The sequence below is a fragment of the Pelodiscus sinensis genome, chromosome 10 (genome assembly GCF_049634645.1).
Source record: "Pelodiscus sinensis isolate JC-2024 chromosome 10, ASM4963464v1, whole genome shotgun sequence".
NCBI classification, from domain to species: domain Eukaryota; kingdom Metazoa; phylum Chordata; order Testudines; family Trionychidae; genus Pelodiscus; species Pelodiscus sinensis.
Window position 1 is genome coordinate 3,548,309 of NC_134720.1, and position 23,657 is coordinate 3,571,965.

Sequence of the window (23,657 nt, forward strand, 5' to 3'; positions counted from 1 at the left end):
CAGGAGGCAGAAGAGGTAGCAGTAGGACGACTAAACTCACAAGAGTTGGTGAACCTCCACGTTTTCTTTACTTCCACAGAATATTTTATGTTTTAATCTTTAAAGGCCACAGAGAACTTCTAGTTTACACAGCTCCATGCATTTAGACAGGTGTAAAATCTGTTCCAAAGCATCTGTGCTGGGTCATAGCCCAGGATCCTGTTGATTGGACAGCCTGTTGCAATGACAGCTTCCAGCGTATCCAATAGAAAAGCAGTCTGATGTCCCCTTTTGCCTCAAGTCTCAGATTATATCCCAGACTGTTTAGGAGCAACAATACTTACTTGCAGTGGTTTGCAGCTATAGGAGTGGAGTAGTTTCTAGGATACTTTTCCTTTACTAGTTCCAACAGTAGTTTGTACTTCTCTCTCTCTTCTCTTTGTACATCCTAACCGGGGGGAGGGGGAGGGGGAGGAGGGTGGAAGAGGTGTCAAGTTTGTAATTAAATGTAATGCATACTACACTGTTAGAGAACATCAAGTTTATCAGCAGTCCTATTCACGCAGGTACCACATGCCCAAAATTGCTGTTAAGTTGAAAGTGGGCTCATGCTCATGAAAGCAAGGAGCGCAATTTTCATCCTCAGTTTTCAGCAGCTTTCACATTCAAATAAAGGTAAACCAACGATAAACCTCATTACCATTTCCAGCTTTGGAACTGCCACGTTCAGACTTGAAAGAAAGCGGCACCCACTCACCCACCCTCAAAAACACTTTTCATAGAGTCAAATGCCAGAAAGGAGCATTAGAGCCTTTAGTTGGACCCTGACTACGGTCACAGGCCATTATGTTTTACCCAGTTACCCCTGCACGGTGCCCAGTAACTCATTTATCTACATCAGTTACCAGAAAGGCATTAAGAGATGGAGAATCTCCAACTTTCCATGGTAATTTGTTGCGACAGTTAACTGCCCACATTTGAAGTATTTCTGAAATTAGTTTTAATTTGAATGTGGCTGGCTTCATCTTTCCACCATTCGTGCTCTGCTTTTCTCCACTGCAGAGCCTTTTAGTACCTAATGTATTCCCCTGTAAAAATACTTCTGCACTGAAATCACCTCGCCATCATGTTTTTGGTAAGCCAAATAGACTGAGCTTTAAGTCTCACAGCAAGACATGTTCTCAGTTCAGGACTGTCACTAATTCAAAAGCCATTTTCACGGTTTCCAGTCTAAACCATATCTTGCCACCTCAATACTCAGGACTCTATAACAGGGGTGGCCAACCCATTACAGGCAAAGAGCCAAAATAGTTGTGCATATAGCACAAAGAGCTGGGGGGAGGGAGGGTGTACTGCCTCTTTAAGAAACGTGGTTAAAGGCTTTTTGGCCACATCAGGCTCCTGCCGGACAGCTCCTCTAACCCGATGAGCACAGGGAGCCGGGAGGTGGGGACTGTTTTCAGGGGCACTGGGGCAGCTTCATGAGCTGCACTTTCAGGGGAGTAGGGAGAAGAGCTGAGCTGCATGTGGCCACGGCTGCCTTATTACCTAAACTCAGAAGTGACACAAAAAATGAGCTGAGCTGGTTTTATCTGGACTCACCTCTTCCACAGTACAGTGAGGTCTCCTCACGAGCTTGCCAGCATCTGAAGTGGAGGCTCCCGCTATGTTCTCCTGACTAGACAGTCTCCATGGCAAAGAGCCTTCTGGAATGGATTTGGTATGGTGTTTACTACTCATTGTCGTGTTGCAGAGGTTTCTGTTAAGAGAAACTATTACACTATTAAAGGAACATAAAACCAAAACCTACGCGAGTCAAATTACATCTCAAAATGTGCTGGCACATACATGCATTGTGAGGGAAGAGACTTAAACACCATAAGGATACATGGATGTTCTGAATGCATCAGCCAGGTGGAAGGATGAAGTCAAATCACTACTTTGTAAAAGAGACTTTGTGGACACATGACTAAGACATGCACACCCACTGGACGGTTTACAACATACCATTTTTAAGCTCCATTACATGCACACGCTCTAGGCTAAACCACATGCTCTAGGAACTATAAACTTTGCCAAATCCTGTTTTCCCCCTTTGCCACGCTCTCCTTCCTTCCCCCCCAATAGCTTCCTACTTCTCCAGATGGCCCTGTTCCTTTGAATTTCTCATATACTTCTTTCATTAAAGCCTATTGCAGTATGGCGGAGAAAATCAACTAGCCAAAGCCATGCTCCAATAGGCCACTTAGGTATTTTGAGGGGTGTCATATAGCTGACACTTCAGAGGAAAGCCCTTTTCATAACAGCTGCCTTTTAGGAATTTGCCTCTTTACCATTAAAAGGTTCTCCTACCGATATTCAGCTCCCCGCCATGGTGTAAGAAACGCTTTGGTTTAAATGCGAGGTGCACAAAGGCAGCTGACAGTTTAAACCACCTATTGTAAACCAACTAAAAAGCAGCACTGCTGCTGCTTAAACACCACACACCATGACAAGTCAGCAAATCACACAGCTGAAAGAAAGAGTCAAGAGAGCCACTAGCTGAGAGAGCCCCATCAGTCAAAATGTTGAGCCAATTCAGAAGACTTTCAACCTATGTGAGCACAGATATCACCAGCTTTGGTACTGGCTTGGGGCCTACAATACCTCCACAATAAGAACTTAGGGGCATTACAGTTTATCAGGGGAATCTGTACTATGGAACTAGCATCATCTTATATAGGAATACAGCAAGGACACAATTCAATGTCATTTTGGGGCAGGATGCAAACAGCAGTATTAGAGTCCTGGCCCATTTCCTTCCAATTATTGCCATTTCTAACATCTGGGAGAAAACTGCATCAGCTTTGTTCCAGTCAGGTCATCAAAACGATTATTAGAACCCATCATTCAAAGCCAAGGGACCACCGGCTTTATTATATTTTGGATAATTTACAACCAAGGGGACATGATAGCGGTTTTCAAATATCTAAAAGGGTGTCACAAGGAGGAAGGAGAAAATTTGTTCCTCTTGGTTTCTGAGGACAGGACAAGGAGTAATGGGCTTAAAGTGCAGCAGAGGAGGTTTAGATTGGACATTAGGAAAAAATTCCTAACTGTCAGGGTGGTCAAATATTGGAATAAATTGCCAAGGGAGGTGGTGGAATCTCCCTCTCTGGAGATATTTAAGAACAGGTTAGATAGACATCTGTCAGGGATGGTGTAGACGGAGCTTGGTCCTGCCTTGGAGGGGGGCTGGACTCGATGACCTCTTGAGGTCCCTTCCAGTCCTATTATTCTATGATTCTATGATTCAAGGCATGTTTTTGTAATTAAAACCTCCCTCAAAGATATTCCAGTCCACCCCATCTGCCACATTCCATACTCTTCTCCCCAAATGCCCGTATTTCTGTTTCTTTAAAGCCTGCAAGTTTTTGTTCCCAGATATCGCCCGTTTATTTGTTCCTTAAAGTTCCCATTCCTTTGGCCTCAAAAAGGGACAGAACACACAACTTCCCTCTCTTCACACTTCCAATCCCACTTCTCTACCCGATCACCTCCAACATATCCTCTGGCCTTCACAAGGTCCTCCGCTGGCCTCCCTGCTCTGCCTGCCCCAGGCTCTGCATCACCCTTCCCAGGTCTGTTTTCCGTGTGCAGCTTCCCTCCCACCTGAAGTTTTGGATGTACATTTTTCCCTCCTAAAGATGAGCACGCTGCTGGGCAAGCCAACTTTACTGATTCCTTTACGCACTTGGTACCCACATCTTTCCTTGTGGACTAGTCTTGCTGTCCTACTTTGTGTCAAACTGTACACGTTTTAATACATTTCTAGGAGACTAAGAAAAAGTAGAAACACCTCAGCCATGCCACAGTTCAGCAGAATGTCCAGTAATATTTTATATTTAGAAAGAGAGCCAAGCACTACTACATATAAATGGACAAAAATGCATCAGGCAACAAGAGTGGGCAGACACTATAGTGTGCACTGATTTTTATGTGTGTCGTGGCACAGGAAAGACAAGTCAACCACAAGAGTTTTACCTCAGGCAAGGCACAGTCTTGCAAGAAATAGGTAGTGTCTCTTTGCTGGCACAAACGCTAGCGCCACAGCGTATTTTCTTATCTGTGAAAGAAGTACCAGCCATTAGTAGTTGTGAAGGCAGTGGTAGAATTCTAGAAGTTTGTATTTACAAAAGCCTCAATAAAACAATGTGTTTTAGTGCAGGTGCGTTAAGATCTCTTATGTCCGTTTACGTGTTGGCTTAAGGCATCACACTAAGGTACTGGGTGTGTCTAGACTACATAGTTTTGACGACAAAAGTGGACTTTTGTCGACAAAACAATACCAGCGTCTACACTACTGCGGAGTTCTGTCGACATAACGTGGACAGAACTCCGCGATTTTGTCGACGCTGGTATACCTCATTTTACGAGGCAAAACACCTTCTGTCGACAGAGTTCTGTCGACAGAAGGTGTTATTGCCTGTAACGTTGCGTCCAGACTACGGAGTTCTGTCGACAAAGCGGCTTGCTTTGTCGACAGAACTCCATGTGTCTGGACGCAAATTGTCGACGGAAGTTTTGTCGACAGTATCTGTCGACAAAACTTCCGTCGACAAAACGCGGTAGTCTAGACGTACCCGCTGTCTGGCTTTTTCAGCAGCCATGGGTCTGTATAGAAGTTGCTCCATTAGACTAGTGCTCTTCTAGTTCAAGCTCATCATACATTACATAAGACTGTTCAGTAAGTTTTCCAGTTATACTTTACATAAACAGCACAGCCATAAGGAATGAGGCACGTCATAGGAGAAGGCTGTAACACTTAAGACCGAGATGGCTGCAACAAAAATATCTGAACATTGCCAGCAGCAATGGAAGGAAGCAGGAAAGAAAGCAGGGGTTCATCTTTCAGCGTTCTAGATTTTGGAGGTGTTGCCCTTACCAATTTCAGAACTATAAAGCACTTGAAAAGCCTTAGACAAAAGGCACTGTACAAGCAGACAGTATTAATGCTGCTGTATACCATGTGCTGGGCATTTTAGCAGACGGGGGAAAAGAGAAGAAAAAGCGATGGCTTCGTGTCAGTCTTACCCAGTTGTAGCATTTCTATTCCAGGTGCAGAGTCAATCAGTCTGCCAGTCGAAGAATCAGAAGAATTTGAAATAGTCTTAAAAACAACAAGGAAACTATTGAAATGCAATTTGGATGCGGATCAAAGCAAACACACACCCTAGTCACTCTGATTAAGAGTTAAACCATGCTATTCACCCAGTGCCCCAGACTGACTGGTTTGGATCCTGGCAGAATGTAGATCTCTGCCGTTTCTACAAGGTGTCTAAGTTTAGACAAGAGTCCACACAGACCCCCCTCTTAAAAACCCCACTTAAATGAGTTAGGAGGACAAATCCCAGTGACTTTCACTTCTCCCCTTAGGTTTACAATGTGTGAAGTTAAAACACTAATGGTGGCTGGTGTTAAACAGCAGAAGTTCGGCCTCAATGACAAGTGCTCCAATGGAGGATTCAAATTTGAACAAGGCAATAGCTACTATTTGAAAAGAAATAGAACAGCACCGGCCCCAACAACCTCGGGCCAAACCCTGCTCTAGGAGGGTGAAAAGGGGACTGGTAACTGTTCGTTTATTGTGCACTGTAGGTATTCAAACATTAGAAACAATCTTGTTTCCAGAATCCCCACTAACCTCATCTGTAGATTCTGCACTGGGAGCTCCATTACAAACTGATGTCTTGAGGTACCTACTGGTCAGCTGGGATGGCAATTTAAATAGATTGGCAACTCCTTGCACCGTCTTTGTCAATTTGGAGATAACATAATCTTAAAAAAAAAAACACCACAACAAACAGCCAGGCCATAAAACATTTGGTCTAAAGAAGGATTTTTCCCCATTTAAATTCAAGTACTCTCAGCTATAGTATCATTGTGCACAATAGTTTACTTCAGAATATTATCAACATTTTCAGATATCCTTGATTGGCTATGAAAACAGTAATCTCTTAAACTCTAGAAGACACGTTTTTTCAAAGACTACGGTTTAATGTTGAAAATACTAAACACACACCCTGACTGAAGAGAGAGTCTTAAAGGTTAGCTGTAATTTTTGGCTCTATACCCTCTAGCGGAACAGGGGGATTTTTAAAATCAAATTAAATTATACTCTGGAGGTCAGCATTTGGCCGAAGATAGGACGATGATATTTAAGCAGAGAAGTTCCATGATGTATATTGTTCACAGATAGTCAAAAGTGAGGGGGTAGTACCAAAAAAATGCTTAATTTTGCTTTATAGTTCCATTTTCTTCCTGGGCGCTCTCTAACCCTCCAAAGTGCATTAAATGATGATGCTACCACTAAGTAAGAGCCAATATCCTCAGAGAGAAGAGCATGGTCTTCTGTCAGACAGAATAACTCGGTTGATTGTACTGTTCCTCAGTACTTGTGCCTTAAGCAGACAGGACTTCAGGGCCCACATCTCCATCTTTTCAGTCAAGAGATTGCTAGCCAGCTTGGTCCATCTCATGGCCTGTCAGAGTTAAAACAGCTGATACTGTGGCTAGCTAGTGACAGCTGGTGTCTAAAAAGCGGTAGAGCTGCAGATAATCTGAACCCCAGCTCCCAAGCTAAGTAAAAACGGGCCAGTATTTCAGGGAGCCACAGGGAAGGATTCTGAGGAAGCTAAAGGAGGCTAGTGGGGAAGTACAAGGCAAAAGGGGACTGTGACTTCTTCCTTCTCAGGAAGAAGTGCAAACTTCCTTGTCAAGGACAGCATTTATCCCCCATGGTAGCTTTGCTACTGTCCTGCTAGTCCCAGCCTCTCCCTTCATAATCTGACTACTCCCCCCTCTCCAAACCCATCCACAATGTGTAATGTGTTCCCCCAGGAACTCAACACAGCCTTTCCAGCTCCCAGCTCACAACCTTCCCAAACTCTACCAGCTACTCCCTGCAACTAGCTCCAGGACACCCCAGCCCAATTAGCCCCCAGAAAGAAAAGCCCAGCTCTCCTTGTGTAGCCTCTGCACAGCTCAAAACCCAAATCCCCCTTAGACTGACACACACATACAAGGATTCTTTCCCACCACTCACCACTTACACACACCATATTGGTTTCAGAGCCAGTAAATGAAGAACAAGAGGCAGCAAGGACCTAAAATACTCCCAAGCATCCCCTGCTCTAGCCTCATCCCTGTACTTCCTGAGTTGTGCACTCAAGCCAGACGTCTCCAAAGGCACACCTGCGTACAGCAGCACAAGAGACTTCTCCCTCCTCTCCCACCCCCGGTGGCAGCCTGCAGTAAATCATCCACTTACTAGGGATGTGATGGGATATCAGTTAACCATATAAACAATTAAGACCTGAGCCTGGCCCCACCGGTTACTGTGAACAGTTACACGCAGGCGCCCACCCCGCACCTGTATCACAGCCCGCAGTGCAGGATGGCACTCAGCTCCCTGGGAGCAGGGTGGGAGCCAGCATATGCCAGGAGCAGACTTAAAAGCCCCCATCAGAAGCCAGCTGCCGCCCCACACAGGTGCCTCTGATACAGAGTTAGCAGCGTGGGGCAGCAGCCGGGAGATCAAAAACTTTGGTCTTCTCATGGGTACATAAGAATGGTCTAGTCACTTAAAAAAAAAAAACCACACCCCCACACGTAATGAGAAAAGCACTAGTGCTATACCTAATCTTTGTCTTTTTGCTTGCCTCTGGTTAGGGTCCTCCAGAGATGGCTGAACGCTGTGGAAAGAACAGATCAGGTAGTTATTTGTAGCAACAGACAAGTGATCTGAGGATTCCCCAGCCCCACCAGTCTCCAAATACAAACCAAATTAGTTTACTTACTCCAACGACACCTGTTTACTGCCAGCCCCTCCGGAGCATACAGACTTCCATACAGGGATTTATGAAAATCCGTAAGGTTGTAGCCACTGCAGCACTCACCCCCAGAGAGTCTGTGCACATACTAGGAAAGGCCCTGACGCAACACGCCCCACCTGCATCCAGTAACAGACACTGGCAAAAGCAGGCAGATGCTCACATTTCCAGTAACATAATTGTACAGAGTTCATCTGAGTTTGTTACTAGCTGAATAGTGCAATCCACATAGGGGTAAGTTTCGTCTCCTCCCTCAAAAACAACAACAACAAACAAAGGAAATCGTTCTGTTAGCCTTAACACAGGTTAAGCATAGATGTTTGTATGCAGGATTAAGATCCCCAGATCACTAGACAATCTATATAAAATGAGCTACAAAAAGAATCCTAATTAGAATCCAAGACAAGAGGCAGGAAAAAGCCACTACTCTGGAACACAAATATTTACGCCGCACTTGTCCAAGGAAGGAGACTACGCTGAGGCACCAGGTTCCTAAACTCCATCATGGATACACATGATGTGCTGTTTCAAATTGGTTCATATCGGAGTGTAACCTTTCGTGAGACTTCAAGAATGTGCCGTTATATCAAAGTTTATACCTGGTTGTAGAAAACTGATAAGAAACTGGACTTCATAGTTCCCCTGGTTTTAATCCACCTCAAGGTTCAGGTGAACACTACAATCTTTTGCCAGCTAGTTGGGTCTATCAGGGGTGTGATTTGCAATCAACATAGCAAACGTCCTCTGTGTGACATGGCAGTCCAGCAAAGCTGTAACTTTTGCTATCCTAGCTTCTCTCAGCAGGAGTGGGAGCACTTGGTATCCAGTTACTGTCTCATTAGTTCCATTCTGGGTAAAGGTTTCAGAAAGGTAGCCACATCAGTCTAGCAAAAAACAAGGAATCTGGGTAGCACTTTAAAGGCTGACAAATTTATTAGGAGGACATTAGAGCATCAGCTCAGAGCGGACATGGCTAATCTTAGAGAAGGTGAGAGTACCTGAATGTGAAATTACCTCTTAATGTAAGAACCACTCCATGTGTTTATTTAGACCTTGGTTCAGGGTGTCAAATATGCATATGAATTCCAGTTCAGCAGTGTCCGTCCTCAAACGGTTTTTGAAGATTTTTTCTGTCTGAGAACAGAAACAATGTCTACAAATGCAAATGCCAACACAGATTCCAAAGACTCATCATTTGCAAACATAATATTTGCATTCGGTTTCTTTGCAGTGATATAGTCATGTTGGTCCCAGGATCTGAGGCAAGGCACATGAGGTAATATCCTTTATTGGACCAACTTGTGATGGTGGAAGGGCTTTTGAGCATATTAGTTGCTCATCAGGTCTGAGGAAGGCAAACCAGGGCATCTAAGCACAATACAAACTGGGACATTATTAAGCACATGGAATTCATACCCACTTAAAGTAGGTGAAATAAGATTTAGCAGGCAGTGAAAGGTTATAACTTCTTGGGATGAGCATTAACAACCAGTTTCTCTGTTGATTCCCTGGTTTTTAGTGTCTAGCAGAATTATGGCTCCAGGCTTGTCATTTGAGGGTGCTGTGCAGGTTTCCCTGGAGGTTGAGGGCTGAGGGGGCAGATATGGAGCCAGCAGCTTCTGAAAAGTGCTCACCCATAGGCAAGGTGGCATTTTTGCTTTGTTTTTCTGAGAGCTTATCCAAGAGCACAGGGATCATCTACTTTCACCCACATTTAATGCCCTACATGAGCGATGGACTGTGCAGGTTCAAGTGGGGGTGAGTGAAAACGAGGGTGTACAGTGAGTGGGCTTAGTTTCTTTCCCTTTATTAACACAAGTCCTACCAGGGTGTTTGCAGGCCCCTTTCCCACGATGCATTCTACGTCTGTCAAAGCTTCTTTGTTTGGCGATGGCAATTTTAAGAAAGTCTGGGATACAGACCTCTCTCTCCAGAGAGAATTCGGTCAGTAACAGATCTGTTGGGGAGTTAGAGGTGACTGCTGGACCCGTGACAATAATGGTGGTGATCCATGCACATTAGAGGTTGTGTGAGACCGAAGCGATGCTATCATGGGGAAGGATACTGGCATGCAGAGAGGTGACTGACAGCGTGCTGGGGGAGGGGTCACCAAGGCTGCACTTTCGGAAAGAAGCTGGCAGTGGCTGGAGGCAGCTCGTTCTTCTCAAGGTGAATGATCTCTGTAAATCCATATAAGCCTTCAGTAGGCGAGCTGTGACTAGGTCTGAATGTGGCACTGCAGTCAGGCCCAGATTCAGTTTCACCCTCCACATTGTCTTCTGGCTCTCCCATGGTTCAAGTGGGTCATGGAGTTCAATCCCTCTTTCGGGATAAATGCAGACGAAAGTCCATGACAAACAGGAGGCTGTTCTGGCATTCAGGGTCTCTTTGAAATGTGCCTTCTGGTCCCTCTTCCCAATACCTTCTGGGTTTCCTTTCACCTGCCTTTCCTTAAGAAGGAGCCCCAGGCCTGTTCCAGGAGCTGAGTGGTTCAGGCAGTTACTGCCCCGTCTAATTAAGTCAGGAACCCCAGCTTCCCTCTTGAGCTGGGACAGAGGTTAGCCAGATGTAGAGCCTTCGCCAGTTTCTCCATCAACACACACCTTCCACCTCCCCATTAATCTTCAGGCCCAGAGGGTTCTGTGGGCCAGTCTTGTGCTAGCCTCTGCCCTGCTATGAAGGAAGAGGCAGCATTTCCTGATGTTGGGGAGGAGTTGGCAGAAGAGGAGCAAGCTGGGTAACAAGGGAGCCTTGCATTCTCTGCAAGGCCAATGCCAGGTGCTCCAGAAAGAATGAACAGAACAGGGAATCAAGTGATTCATCCCCCGTCACCCATTCCCAGCTTCTGACAAACAGAGGCTAGGGACAGCACCCTGGCTAACTGGCATTGATGGACCTCTCCTCAATGAATGTATCTAGTTTTTTTAAACTGTGTTAAAGTCCTGGTCTTCACAACATCCTCTGGCAAGGAGTTTCACAGGTTGACTGTGCTGTGTGAAGAAAAACTTCCTTGTGTTATGGGAACAAGTAAATAACTTTTACTTATTCATTTTCTCCACACCAGTCATGATTTTATAGACCCCTATCACACCCTCTTAGTTTCCTCTTGTCTAAGCTGAAACATGCACAGGAATCTGAGACTGAAGTATCTCAACCCAGGTACCACAAGAAACATGGTGCAGCAAGGTCTTGAACTGTGCTCAGGTTCCACTCTGCCATCCGGTGTAGAGCAGGCTATCAAATGGCCAATACTGATGCAACAATGCGACATGCAGGTAGCATATCTTTGGTCCATAATATACATGCTATTGAATATTTGAAAGCAGAAAAGTCTACCCCTTTCTGTACCATTCTGTTCCATGCATTTTACACAGCCTGGTAGCTTGTACACAGCTGGAGTAGGGATGTTGAAAGTAACTGTATGAATCAACAGCTCAATTTCAGTGAGTGAGCCAAGACAGTCCACCTCTTGAACAAAAACGATGGCACATTTCCCAGAAGACAGAGCATCAGTTTACACCCAAACCAAGACTGACCTAGCTACACCACACAGGGTGTGAAAGTCACACTCCTAAGATACACAGTTAAGCTTACCTAAAGCATCAATACAGGCACCACTAGAGCTACAGAAGAATTCTCTAGACACAACTACCACCTCTTGAATGAAAGGATTTATGACAGCCACACAAGCCCCCTTTTATCACTGTCAGGTGCATACTACATGCCACAGCCAGGCTCGTAACATAGCCATACCTCAAAGTAAAAAATTCTTTTCTGTGCTATAGTCAGTGGTCTACCTTCACAGCAGGCAAATTAACTCTGGGGTAGGAGGATTCAAATATTTAGCTCTTCTTTCCAAGTAATTTCTTCTCTAATTTTCACAGAGCGCTCAACAGTTGGGAGAGCGTTATCTTGAGATTTTGTCCAATAGCAGCTGATCAACTGTGTGCAGAATAAGACTGATCACAGAGCAAAACTACCTGTCCCTTTCCCTTCAAAAGTTTGAGAGAACTTTGAGGGTTGGCTACACTAGAAATGCTAGCAGCTGTGCTTTTGGAGCACTGACACTTAGTATAGCAATAGAAGAGGCTCTTCCATCACTAAGTCTACCTCATAGTTCCCTGTAAAGTGTGCAGCTGAGTGGCTGTGCAGGAGGAAATTAAGACCCGCCCACCTCATTAGTAGAGCCGTGCAGCATGCCTGCACTAACTAGCTACCTCCTCCTGAGTACGGATCCTGTAGATGGGAAAAGGTAAGGCGGTGGGCTTGGTGGGGGGAGTCAGTCAGGGTCTGGAGGCAGAGGGAGAGCTGCCATCATTCTGCCTGTAGAAGCAGCACTTCCTCCTTTCTCCGCCAGCCCCCGCAGCTGGGCTGTCAGTGAGCATGCCTGCAAACAGAAGCAGCACTCCTCCTCCACTCCCCCCTGCCCCTTCCCTCCAGGTAACTCCAGCAGCTGTTCAGAGTATAAGGCAGGGAGCACCCATAAAAGAAGACAGCAATTCAGAGCTGAGAATGAGATTTTGGTTACTTGGTGCTACAAGGCTGAAGCTTGTTGTCCACTCATGCTATTCAGACACTGCTTAGGTGCAGAAATAACAATAAATGAATAAAACATACTGAAGGATTTCATTCCTCACTCTTTCCCCAGAGCTGAATCACACCAGCTCTGATGAATGGCAAGGCAAATTGTCTGGAAGATTTGAGTTATGTAACGAGAACTGAAGTGTTTTTTAAGAACTGGCTTTGGGGTAATAGGGAACAATGTGTGCACAAAAAGCGTTCAGAAGTGAGCCCATTCAACAACATCATTTAGCCAGTATTTGAAAGCAATTTAAAACATCCCTCTCAACAGCCCAACCCAATCCCTGACAGCTCCGGCCCAGTGCCTTCAAATATGCTCTTGTTTTCTTTGCCAGGAAAGTAGACACCATTTTAATAAGATACCAAATGGCTACTGACAATTTTGCAGTATTCGTTTATTTGATTTCATATTAAACAAACATTTAAAGTCATGCACCTTGTTAATTATCCCTTGTTTTTATATTCTCTCTTCTTCCATAACGTTTAAAACTATATCTAGGATTTCTATTAGTAACTAGAGGGGGTGGCGCCACGGTGGCACATATCAGCACATGACCTCAATATTGACAAAACTCACTCTGCTCATGGGTGGAAAAACTTACAGGGAACACCTCTCCGAAAGAACAAACAAATTCTTCCACAAATCTAGCAGCATCTACAATGGGACTTTGATTGCCCAAATCACATTTTTCACAGCCCTGAGCAATGTAGTTAAGCCAACTTAACTCCGTAGCGTAGACCTGACTTCTTCAGGCCTGAAATCCTCAAGGACAGACAATGATTTTAAGACCATCATGAGTCTAGTCTGACCTCCTGCACCTCACCAGCTCCTCACCTACCCATTCTGGTATCAGACCCATAATCTCTGACCCGCCAGCCAGATACCTGAAAAGAATTCTCTGTAAATGGGAAGGGCTCTGAGTTATGAACATTCCATCTCCAGCCACTGAAGAGATTTGTTAAGAACAGTTACAGATGGCCAGGCCATCTGCCATTGTCAGCAATCTCATGCCATTCCCTCCATAACCTATCAAGCTCAGTCTTGAAACCTGTTCGGTTTCGGGTTTTTTTGTTCCCACTTTTCTCCTTGCTAGACTGTTCTAAAACTCGACACATCTGAGAGTTAAAGGAGTAACTAGCCAGTGAGCAAAGATCAGAAAGCAGGAACCCAGAGCCTACTCTTTCACCTCCTATGCACCTTCAAAAAGGCCCATCTTTCAGTGTCACATTTTAACCTTTATCACTGGCTTGGTGGCAGAAGGAGTTAAGTAATGATCAAGTAATGTTTCAAATGCACTCCAAAGCCTGGGTCAGGATTTTAACTAAGGTGATTGAGAAGTAGAAGCCAGTACTCCCAGTAACCCAACTTTAGTGTCCCTCCTGCTATGACAGGACGGTGTCCATCAACGTTCACCACTGTAACACACATAACTGCACCAAAAAGCTAGGGTTTATATTAGTAGAACAGCCCCTACGTATACGTACGTAAGATCAGGCCCTGTCCTTTTCATAACACTTTTCCAATCAGTGTGCAGGACAGTTGGTTGGGGCACATAATTAAAGCTGTAAAAGAGAAGTCAAATTTTCATTTGTTAATGGCAAAGAGATGAGTGCTGCACTCCAGTGGCACAGTATAATAATGGTTACGTGTATTTTCACCCTCATTTAATCTCCCTTCTCCAAGCTTAATCTGGAGTTTTAGACCCTTCTCCATTGTAGCAGCACTGTCTATTAATCTTCACCTGATGTGCACACGGAACAGGCAAAACAGGAAGTGAAGCACGGATTAAGACTAAAAACTAGCTACAGAACTAAGGCTACACTTAGACAGCAGGGCTATTTCGCGATACCAGAAGTATCTTTAAACGCGCGCATTATTTCAACATGTGTTTTGAAATAATGGGTGTGCTATTCCAGCATCCCTGTAATCCTCATTCCGCAACGTGCATAGATTGCGTAGCGTATTTCGAGGTAAGGGTGCTGTGTAGACACAAAGAGGCTCCATACAGGATCTCTCACTAGAAGAGAGGACAACACCTAATAGAGACTTTTGGTAAAACACCTCCCCCAGCAATGATGTTTTCTAATTTTTTAATGCTTGACTTTGCAACCTAAACAGATTCCTTGTCACGGTTTTATAAAAAAAGAGAGACTAAAAAAACCCCCAGAAAAATAAATTACCTGCAACTAAGCCCTTCCTCACTTCCTCTTTCAAGCCTTGGGGTTTAAACCCATCAGCACAGAGCTCTGCCACTTTAGCTAGATGATTAAGTACATTAGCTGACAGGAGCAGAAAACTCATGGGCTGTATCTAGACTTTTACGGAAAAGGGATGCAAATTAGACATATCGCAATTGCAAATGAAGCAGGGATTTAAATCCCTCCAGCCCCTCTCCCCCCGCTTCATTAGCATAAAAAAGCCTGCCGCTTTTTTCTGGCTCTGAGCTTTGCCGGAAAAAAGCACCAGTCTAGATGCGGATCTTTCGGAAAATAAAGCCTTTTCCAAAAGATCCCTTATCCCTCATTTTAAGATTCCCTTATCCCTCATTTTAAGGGATCTTAAAATGAGGGATAAGGGATCTTTTGGAAAAGGCTTTATTTTCCGAGAGATCCGTGTCTAGACTGGCGCTTTTTTCCGGCAAAGCTCAGAGCCGGAAAAAAGCGTCAGCCATTTTTATGCTAATGAAGCGGGGGGGATTTAAATCCCCACTTCATTTGCAATTGCGATATGTCTAATTTACATCCCTTTTACGGAAAAGGGATGCAGTCTAGACACAGACATGTGGGCTGCCCCACCAGAGAAGGACACATAACCAAGTGTTTTGACACTAGATAGGCATAAGCAGCCCATGTTTCAGTGTTATATATGCACAAACAAAACCATTTAACAAATACAGCCCACAACAAATATTTGTCTCTCTGAGACAGCGAACAGCTAGCAGTTTTCTTGGAATTTGTGGGAGGTCTGCCCCCCCCTTTATTTTTTCTAGAAATACAGTCTAAGAATAAAAGACAACAATGGCTATGAGATAGCATTAGAAGAGAGGAAAAAAAGGTGGTCAGACAGAAGCTACAGTATGTACATTATGCTTGAGTAGGTATCTGACAGAAGCTGTTTATGTGTATGAAATGTCACCAGATACAGCTCATGGGAGAAGATATCCAAGGAACTGAAATGTAACCGGGATGACAGAATTCAGACAGGCATGTCTAGGTATAATGCAGGAGAGGAAAGATGAATCGGTACCAACACCACAAGATCTAAAGATATCTGCTGAACAAAAAGAGCTGGAGAGCAAATTGCCAGAAGAGGATGGTAATCTGTGGAAAAACATCATGAGGACAAGGCAGAAGAAGAAACCACCTAGTGGTAATGAAACTGAGTTGAGGGATACATTTGTTGCACTGGGAACTGACAGAGTGGCAAGGAAGAAAAGAAGGGAAGTTCCCACTGTATCAGAGGCAGCAGTGGAGGGCAGCAGCCAGCTCCTGGGAGCACAACATGAGTGTAACCGTTTACAGTAACCGATAATCCCAGGGTTACCGGTTAACTGTTTAAATGATTATCCTGTTATGCCCCTACTTTCTAATCAAGCTATGAAATAATCTGCAAAGTCTGTGAAAATCAAGTTATTGAGCAAGTATAAACAGTGAACATAAAATAATATTCCCAGTTATAGTTTGCTCCTGTTCATGCACCAGTTGGTTCTCTGAAGTCTAGTAGGAACCTTATCTCAAAATAAATAGGCAAGCTAAGTATACCTCCATGAACCTAGGGTAATGCTAAAAGGACAAAGTGAAGGAAGCAGTACACAAAACTGATTAAGCAGTAAGTTAGAGGAAGCTTGGGAAAAAACTTTAATCTTCCCTATTAAATAAGTAATACTGCAAAAGACACCCAAGCAGGCAGATTTGCTCAAACCTTTCAGATACTGGAAAACTGAAAATAAAAGGAGAATGAGCAGTACAAGAGAATATAACTGCAATAAATAGGATGAAATTAAACAAAGTTCAGTATGAATATCAGAAAGAAAGCTTTTGACACTGCTATTTCAGAAGTCCCCTCTTGTGAGATTTAAAACAAACAGACTGAAGTGCTAGATACCATCCTATGAATCTCAGAGTCTTTTGTTTCTCTAACTTCAATAATTCAGTTTCTCATACTGCCCATCACTTTTTACATAATTAGCCTTATGTGCATGGTATCAAAGTGTTTAAGCTCCTGTACAGATTTTCTTCATGGTTCACTGCAGGAGTGGGAGTAGAAAGAGGATGACTAATAGTTTAATCAAGTATGTTTCTGAAGGGTAAAGATGATCAAGGAGCATCAAGGTGGAAGACCACAACCAAAATTTATCAGAAAAAAAAAAAGGAGGAACAAATATTACGTAATTCTCAAGTAAATAGTTTGAGACCAGCAGTCTAACACTTTTAGTCAGTCACACCATTAATTTCCAACTCACGTCAGATCATTTCCCATTTAAAATCTAAGATTATAACTGATGTACAACCCCACCCCTCCACCCACACACTTTCACAACTGTACCATTTGTGTTTGACAGCACTGTATGCAATTCAGTGTCATAGTTTCCTCTGTACAATCAGTGTCTACTTTTATTTGTTGGGTCGCACAAACAACGAGGGAGTGAAAACTTTTCAAAATAATGTATAGAACGACAGGAGGCACTTTTAAATCCCTTTTAAAGCTGCACTTGAAAAGGAATCCTCTGAACTGTCATTCATGCTAAAATTCGACACTCTATGTGGGGGTCTCAACAAAGACTCTAGCTATCTTACCCATTACAAAGATAGCTTCCCCAATCACCACCTCTAATACCATTAGTTCACAGACATTTACCTTCCCCCACCCCTCTCCATCCACCTTCTGTTCTGAAATTTGATTGTCCTTTTCATAGGTGTTCATTTTTTAAATTGTATCCTTTGGTATATATGGTTGTGACTATTTTCTTCCACTATTTGATCTGAGGAAGTGGGTCTGGCCCACGAAAGCTCATCATCTAATAAACCATCTTGTTAGTCTTTAAAGTGCTACATTGTCCTGTATTTTGCTTCAGGAGGCAACAGAGAATTCCTGTTCAAGTTCTTAAATGTGGGAACACCGGCTTTAGTTTAAAACTATTGAGGTTTCACATGAAGTATTCTTTTTAATAGATTTAACTGCAAAATATTCCAAAATAAGCAACTCACAAATCGAATCTTGGACAGCACAACTAATCTACCACTTCTACCCAACCTCATCTATTGGCCCATTAAGCTCATATTCTGTATGAAACAGCACCCAGAACTACATGCCCCAAAACAAAAATCCTGAGGCTTGACCTGAACAAGCGCCAGAACAAAACTACAGCGAGTCTCTGGTGGCTTCAGGCTCCGGAAAAACGTTTTTACCAAGTTCTCCGACTGTGGGGATCCCCCCGTTAGCAGCGCTCACCCAGGGAGCGACTGGCCAGCGCGACACGCCTCTCTGCCCCAAACCGTGAGCCCTCTGGACCGAAGGGCAGTGGAGCGGGGCGCTCGCAGGCCCCAGGAGGAGGAGACACCCAGCGCGGGCCGAGCCGCTCGCCCCAGCCCCGGGGAGCGCGGAGCCGCCGGGGAAGCCGAGCCCGCGCGGTGCCTGAGGCCGAACGCGGCCAGGCCCCCCAGCAGCGCCCGGCTCCGGCACGCGAGCGCCGCCGCTCAGGATCGGGGCCCCGGCGGCCGAGCACCGCGCGCCGCGGGGCGGGCTGACCTGTGGTGCCGTCTCTTCCGCGGGGCGGGGGGCGGCGCGTCCCGCCGGGGGGCGCTGGGGAAGAGCAGGGAGCGCAGCGCCTCCACCAGCCATTGGTACATAGGCCTCGGCCACCGGAGGCGGAAGTGCGGCTGTTTCGCGCGACGGCGTGACGTCACGGACGGAGCCCTCTCCAGCAGGCGCGGGGCGAATCGGCGCTACCTGCGCGCGGGGACCCGCCCGACCCCTTCCTCATTGGCCAGAGGCTTGTTCGGTCCTGATTGGGGGAGAAAAGGGAGGGGCGGGGACCGAGCGCCGCGCGCGTCTCTGCATCACCTTTGGCGGAGGAGCGCGCGTCTCATGGCGGTGGGCGGGGCGAGCCGGGCTCCGCCCCCGCCAGGCACCGACCCGGCTCCCTGCCACTCGCTAGTGCCACAACCCCCATCAGCACCCCCACACACACACCCCTCCCCCACTGACCAGCACACCACCCGCAACCCCCACACACACCCCTCCCCCACTGACCAGCACACCCCCACACACCCCTCCCCCACTGACCAGCACACCCCCCCACACACCCCTCCCCCACTGACCAGCACCCCCTCCACCCCCACACACCCCTCCCCCACTGACCAGCCCCCTCTACCCCCACACACACCCCTCCCCCACTGACCAGCACCCCCCCAACACCCCTCCCCCACTGACCAGCACCCCCCCAACACCCCTCCCCCACTGACCAGCACCCCCTCCACCCCCACACACCCCTCCCCCACTGACCAGCCCCTCCTCCACCCCCACAAACACCCCTCCTCCCTTGACCAGCACCCCCCCAAACACCCCTCCTCCCGTGACCAGCACACCCACCACAAACACATCCCTCCCTCACAGCACACACACCCCCACTCCTTACCCTGGCAATGCCCTCTCCCACCAACACACCACTTCACACTTTCTCCTCTTCCCCCCCCCCAAAAAAAAGCCACCCCTCTGTTTTCCACCAGCTGTTTCCTCCATCAATTTCAACAGCAAAGATTCATTCCTGGTTTCCAGCTACTGCTCACCTTCAACATTTTACCTTCTAGTGCTGGAGTGCTGCCCATTGCTTGGGTTCATGCCTCACCCTCCCTAGCATGTTTGTTATTTACAGAGCTCATGGTGGTTCCACACCTGAGCAATACACACAAATTGTTGATGGGCACCATACCAGAAGGTACTTGGTAAAGTCTTCAGTTTTGTGACTAAGCAGGACAAAAAATGTTAAACACTTCAGAAATGACCTGAGGAAGAGCTGTGTGTGAGATCCTAACCTCATCTCCCTCTGCCAAGCAAACATTGGTCCAAGAAAAGATTACCTCACTCAACTCACAATTTCAAAAATTAGTTTTGAAGCCCATTTCAAAAGCTATGTAAAATGTGTTCACCTTTTCAAAACAACTTCTACTATTCAATTAGGCATAGCCCTCAAAATCTGAAAGTACAAGTTCTTTTCATTATATGGACGTGGGGCGGGCCAAAAATAAAAATAAAATACCTTTTCTGAACATTACAAATTTACCCATGGATGGGCTGTTGCTTCTCTGTTTTCCTGAGACCTTTAGAGGTGCTTAAGTAACAAGGCTTCTCTATCGCACAGCTGACATGACGGACAAGAGGTGCAGCAAGAGTCCCTGTGCGTCATCAGTCTACTTTGCAATATACAAGCAGCTAATTTAGCAGTTCTCCACTACAGGGTGTAGCATACCAGTGATGCGTACAATCAGGTCTCCTGCTCATGGCTGAGCAATGGAATATACTAGCCTTAAGGAGTGATCTTTCAGCCTGATCTGGTAAGCGCCTGACACTTTCTGTATGAAAAGTGGACAAGAGCTGGTATGCAGCAGGACAGAGAGGTCTGGCAAGGAGAGATGCATTTTTCTGTCCTTAGGAATATCCATTCCGATTTGTGACAAGTTCTACACTGCTGAAGATTGTAACTTACCATCACAGCTCTCTGTCACCATATTAAAATACCTCAACGCCATTGATCTTCCTGTCTGTATTGCCCTAACGTCTCACTTCATTGGATCACAGAATTCATATGCCCAATAAGAGAATGGACGATGATCCTGGTGTTGCTTCCCTATTAAAACAGCCTTTGGCGTAGGAGGATGTGCATCATATTGGAAGGCAGGCATGCATGTGTTCCAATTTCATTTCCACTGACTGTTGATAAGTGGCTCTCCTTCCCAGTTGTTACTAAACATATCCCTCAAAGAGATTACCTAAGCTGGAGATAGAACCCAGGAATATGAATACAGCCAACCCAAATTTCCTCTCAGAAAGCACAGGGCATATCTTTTTCCTTAACTGTGCAGTCTGTAAATTGGGGTTATTCATGCTTACATAACACACTGAAACAGCTGATTATGCATCCTCCTCTAATGCAGGCTCACATAAGAACAGCCTCCTGCTCCCAGCCAGCAAAACCTGGTAGCCCAAGGAACAGCCATCAACGTTAACAGGTGTGGCTCCAAACCAACATGCTGGGGGTGGTGGGATTACAGTTGCACTTAATGGATTTTTTTTACCTTTTCACTGCAAGAAAAGCCAAGGCATTACATTGACAAGCTGCATTAAAAGAACTTAGGAAGGTTCACAGGGGTAGCTGTGTTAGTCTGTAACAGAAAAAAAAATTAAAAACCAACAAATGGTTGTAAAGTCACTCACTCAAGCTAGGAAATGCTCATGAAATATTGCTAATGACCCACAGAACTTTTCCCCTGTAGGACACCAATTTGAATCTAGCCCAGTTCAGGAGGGATTATAAAATGTTCTCCTCAACTGGCTGTTTGCTGGCCAGAGATGAAGGGAGATCCTGCAGCATAGAACCCTCCCTGCCACCCACACATACATTTCCCACCACTTGACCGATACAGCAGAGAGGCCATGAAGAGTAGATGACCCCAGCCATCATAATGTAAGCCCTTTCCCATACCTACCAAGGGGAAGAAAGATGAAATTCTCTGGCAGGGTCACAGCTGCTGCAAGCTTGCCCTACATTACCCCACTGTTGATATTACAAATGTGTGGTTCTACACAAATCAGTTCCTTACATAGTTTGCATGGAGCATCACCCAAGAGACCCTGTAAGTTTGGCAGCTGAGTCACCACGCCTGGCTTCTGCTCTGCTCAGCCACCTTACTTCCCACCCCTGCAATTACTCACAGCACCTGCTTCCAAACTCACTTCTACAGAAGGCCTGTGGCCAAGGCTCCTCCCAAGCAGCTGAACCTCTTATAAAGCCTCTCCTCCCTCCCTCCAAAGTAGCAGCCTCTATTCCCTTTCAATCAGCTGTGTTCACCATCCAGCAGCCAGGCAGCCTTAATTCAGTTAATCCCTTCTTTTCCAGCTTTCAAATCCCTGCTCATGGGAAGCGGGGAGTGCCAGGCGATACGGACAACCTCTGACAGGCTTTTGATCTCATTTCCTCAGTGCTGTTATTGTCTTTTCAGTCAGCCATGTCAGGTGAAGCCCCTATTGACCTTTGAACCTGACCAAGCCAACTGAAAAGTCAGCAAACTGAAGGGCTAAAATAAGAGGCCAAAAAATATAAACAACTATAAGGTTAAAAACCTCAGGAACAAATATTGCTCAGTCACTCAGGACACGCAGATTTTCCCCTTGTTCAGGACTCTGCTCTGAATATTCTCTGCTTAGCTCCTATCCTCTGCATAGCCTGCCCCAAAAGTTCAAACTCCTAAGGGTTACGTCTACACTGGCAGCTTCTTGCACAAGAACTGTTATGTTGAAGAGTTCTTGTGCAAAAAGTCTTCCACAAGAGCATGTCTACACTGGCATGTGCTTTTGCACAAGAGCATCTATGGCAGTGTGGACATTCTCTTGCGCAAGAAAGCTCTGATGGCCATTTTAGCCACAGGGGTTTCTTGCGCAAGAAATTCATGTTGCCTGTCTACACTGCCCTCTTGCGCAAGAGGGCTTATTCCTCGTGGGGAGAGGAATAACTCTTCCAGAAGAAGCCCTGTTTTCTGACTCGAGTCTGTAAATTTACTTGCACAAGAACGCACGTGCAGTGTAGACACCCAGCAAGTTTTTGCACAAGAACAGCTGTTCTTGTGCAAGAAGCCACCAGTGTAGACGTAGCCCTACACTCAGGGTACGTCGAGACTACATGGCTCCGTCGATGGAGCCATGTAGATTTGTTTGTTCGGCAAAGGGAAATGAAGCCGCGATTTAAATAATCGCGGCTTCATTTAAATTTAAATGGCTGCCCTGCTCTGCCGATCAGCTGCTTGTCGGCAGATCGGGGCAGTCTGGACGCTCCCCTGCCGACATGAAAGCCCTTTATCAACCTCCCCAGTAAATCTCATCCTACGAGGCATAATGGGGAGGTCGATAAAGGGCTTTCAGGTTGGCGCGGGAGCGTCCAGACTAGCGTGCTGAGCCGACAAACAGCTGATCAGCTGTTTGTCGGCTCAGCACGGCAGCCATTTAAATTTAAATGAAGCCACGATTATTTAAATCGCGGCTTCATTTCCCTCTGCCGATCAGCCTAATCTACATGGCTCCATCGACGGAGCCATGTAGTTTAGACACACCCTCAGAGCCCCTCATTAATCACAACATTGACCCTCAAAGCCAGACCTGGATTTACAAAGATTAAAGTGTGGTCTTAAGTCTGTCTTTTCCTTTTCGAACTTCATTTCCCCCTGAGCGTGTGTCCGAGACAGTGTCATGCTGCCTGCTCTCCTTTGAGTGCGTGTGATAGTTGTCATGCTGCCAGCTCTCTCAGGCATTCTGCCTCCTGTGGAGGCTCTCGCTCCTACCCCCTGGCCCGGAGCTTCCATCTTCTCCCCCAAACCCTGACATTCTAATTCATTAATTCTGTGTCTTGCCCTCAGCCCACACGTCTGTGCCTTCTGCAGCTCCATGTCATTCACCTAGAGTGACCAGACGTGTGAAAAATCAAGACTGAAGTGGAGTGGGGATCCTTTGGGGGGTCTGCCCCTCCGTTTTATAGTCCTCTCCTTCCTTTCAGAAGCATCTCTAGCTGGGACAGTGGCGATAGATAGACTGTGAAGATGGAAATATCATGCTGTTCCCTTGTTAAGATGTCAATTTTTTTCACTCACGTCCCTTTTCCTGCCAATGAATAGCCACTTTGCAGGTTATGGCCCATTTGATCTTGTTTACACCTGGCTGAGTTGCAGGTTGCTCTTATCTCTGAGGAACTGCTTTGCCTCTCCCCAGGCTTGGAACATAGCACCATACAGTGGAATTCATAACTTTACATACAACGGTGCTGCATATATTTGACCAGGACAATAACGATCATCAGATTGTGAGTTTTCACATGATACCTCCCAAGGCAAACCTTGTTGTGATCGGGGTCCCTGAGCAGTCATTCTTAGGTTATTCAATTAGGGCAAACTGTAAAGAATGGATCAGGCAATCTCCCAGAGCTAGTGGATATTCCAATACTTAGGCATACCAACCCAGCA

At 45.8% G+C, this 23,657-nt stretch overlaps 1 protein-coding gene across 6 annotated transcripts in view; it reads right to left on the minus strand.

The window, feature by feature from the left end:
* SENP2 (SUMO specific peptidase 2) overlaps positions 1-21,360 on the minus strand; it is a 38,810-nt gene extending 17,450 nt beyond the window's left edge. The window contains exons 1-9 of one of the 6 annotated variants that reach the window (XM_075937344.1): positions 21,138-21,360; positions 20,727-20,813; positions 13,917-13,994; positions 7,657-7,712; positions 5,663-5,796; positions 5,053-5,128; positions 4,003-4,084; positions 1,582-1,738; positions 324-427 (exon numbers count right to left, since the gene is read on the minus strand). In XM_075937344.1, the coding sequence (XP_075793459.1) occupies positions 324-427; positions 1,582-1,738; positions 4,003-4,084; positions 5,053-5,128; positions 5,663-5,796; positions 7,657-7,712; positions 13,917-13,942 (635 nt within the window). In that variant the 5' untranslated portion in view covers positions 13,943-13,994; positions 20,727-20,813; positions 21,138-21,360. Of the gene's footprint in view, positions 1-323; positions 428-1,581; positions 1,739-4,002; positions 4,085-5,052; positions 5,129-5,662; positions 5,797-7,656; positions 7,713-13,916; positions 13,995-17,883; positions 18,127-18,180; positions 18,342-20,726; positions 20,814-21,137 lie in introns of those variants that run through there. The other 5 variants (XM_075937345.1, XM_075937346.1, XM_075937342.1 and 2 more) reach the window with 5 other exon arrangements.
* Between the last annotated feature and the right edge of the window lie 2,297 nt (positions 21,361-23,657).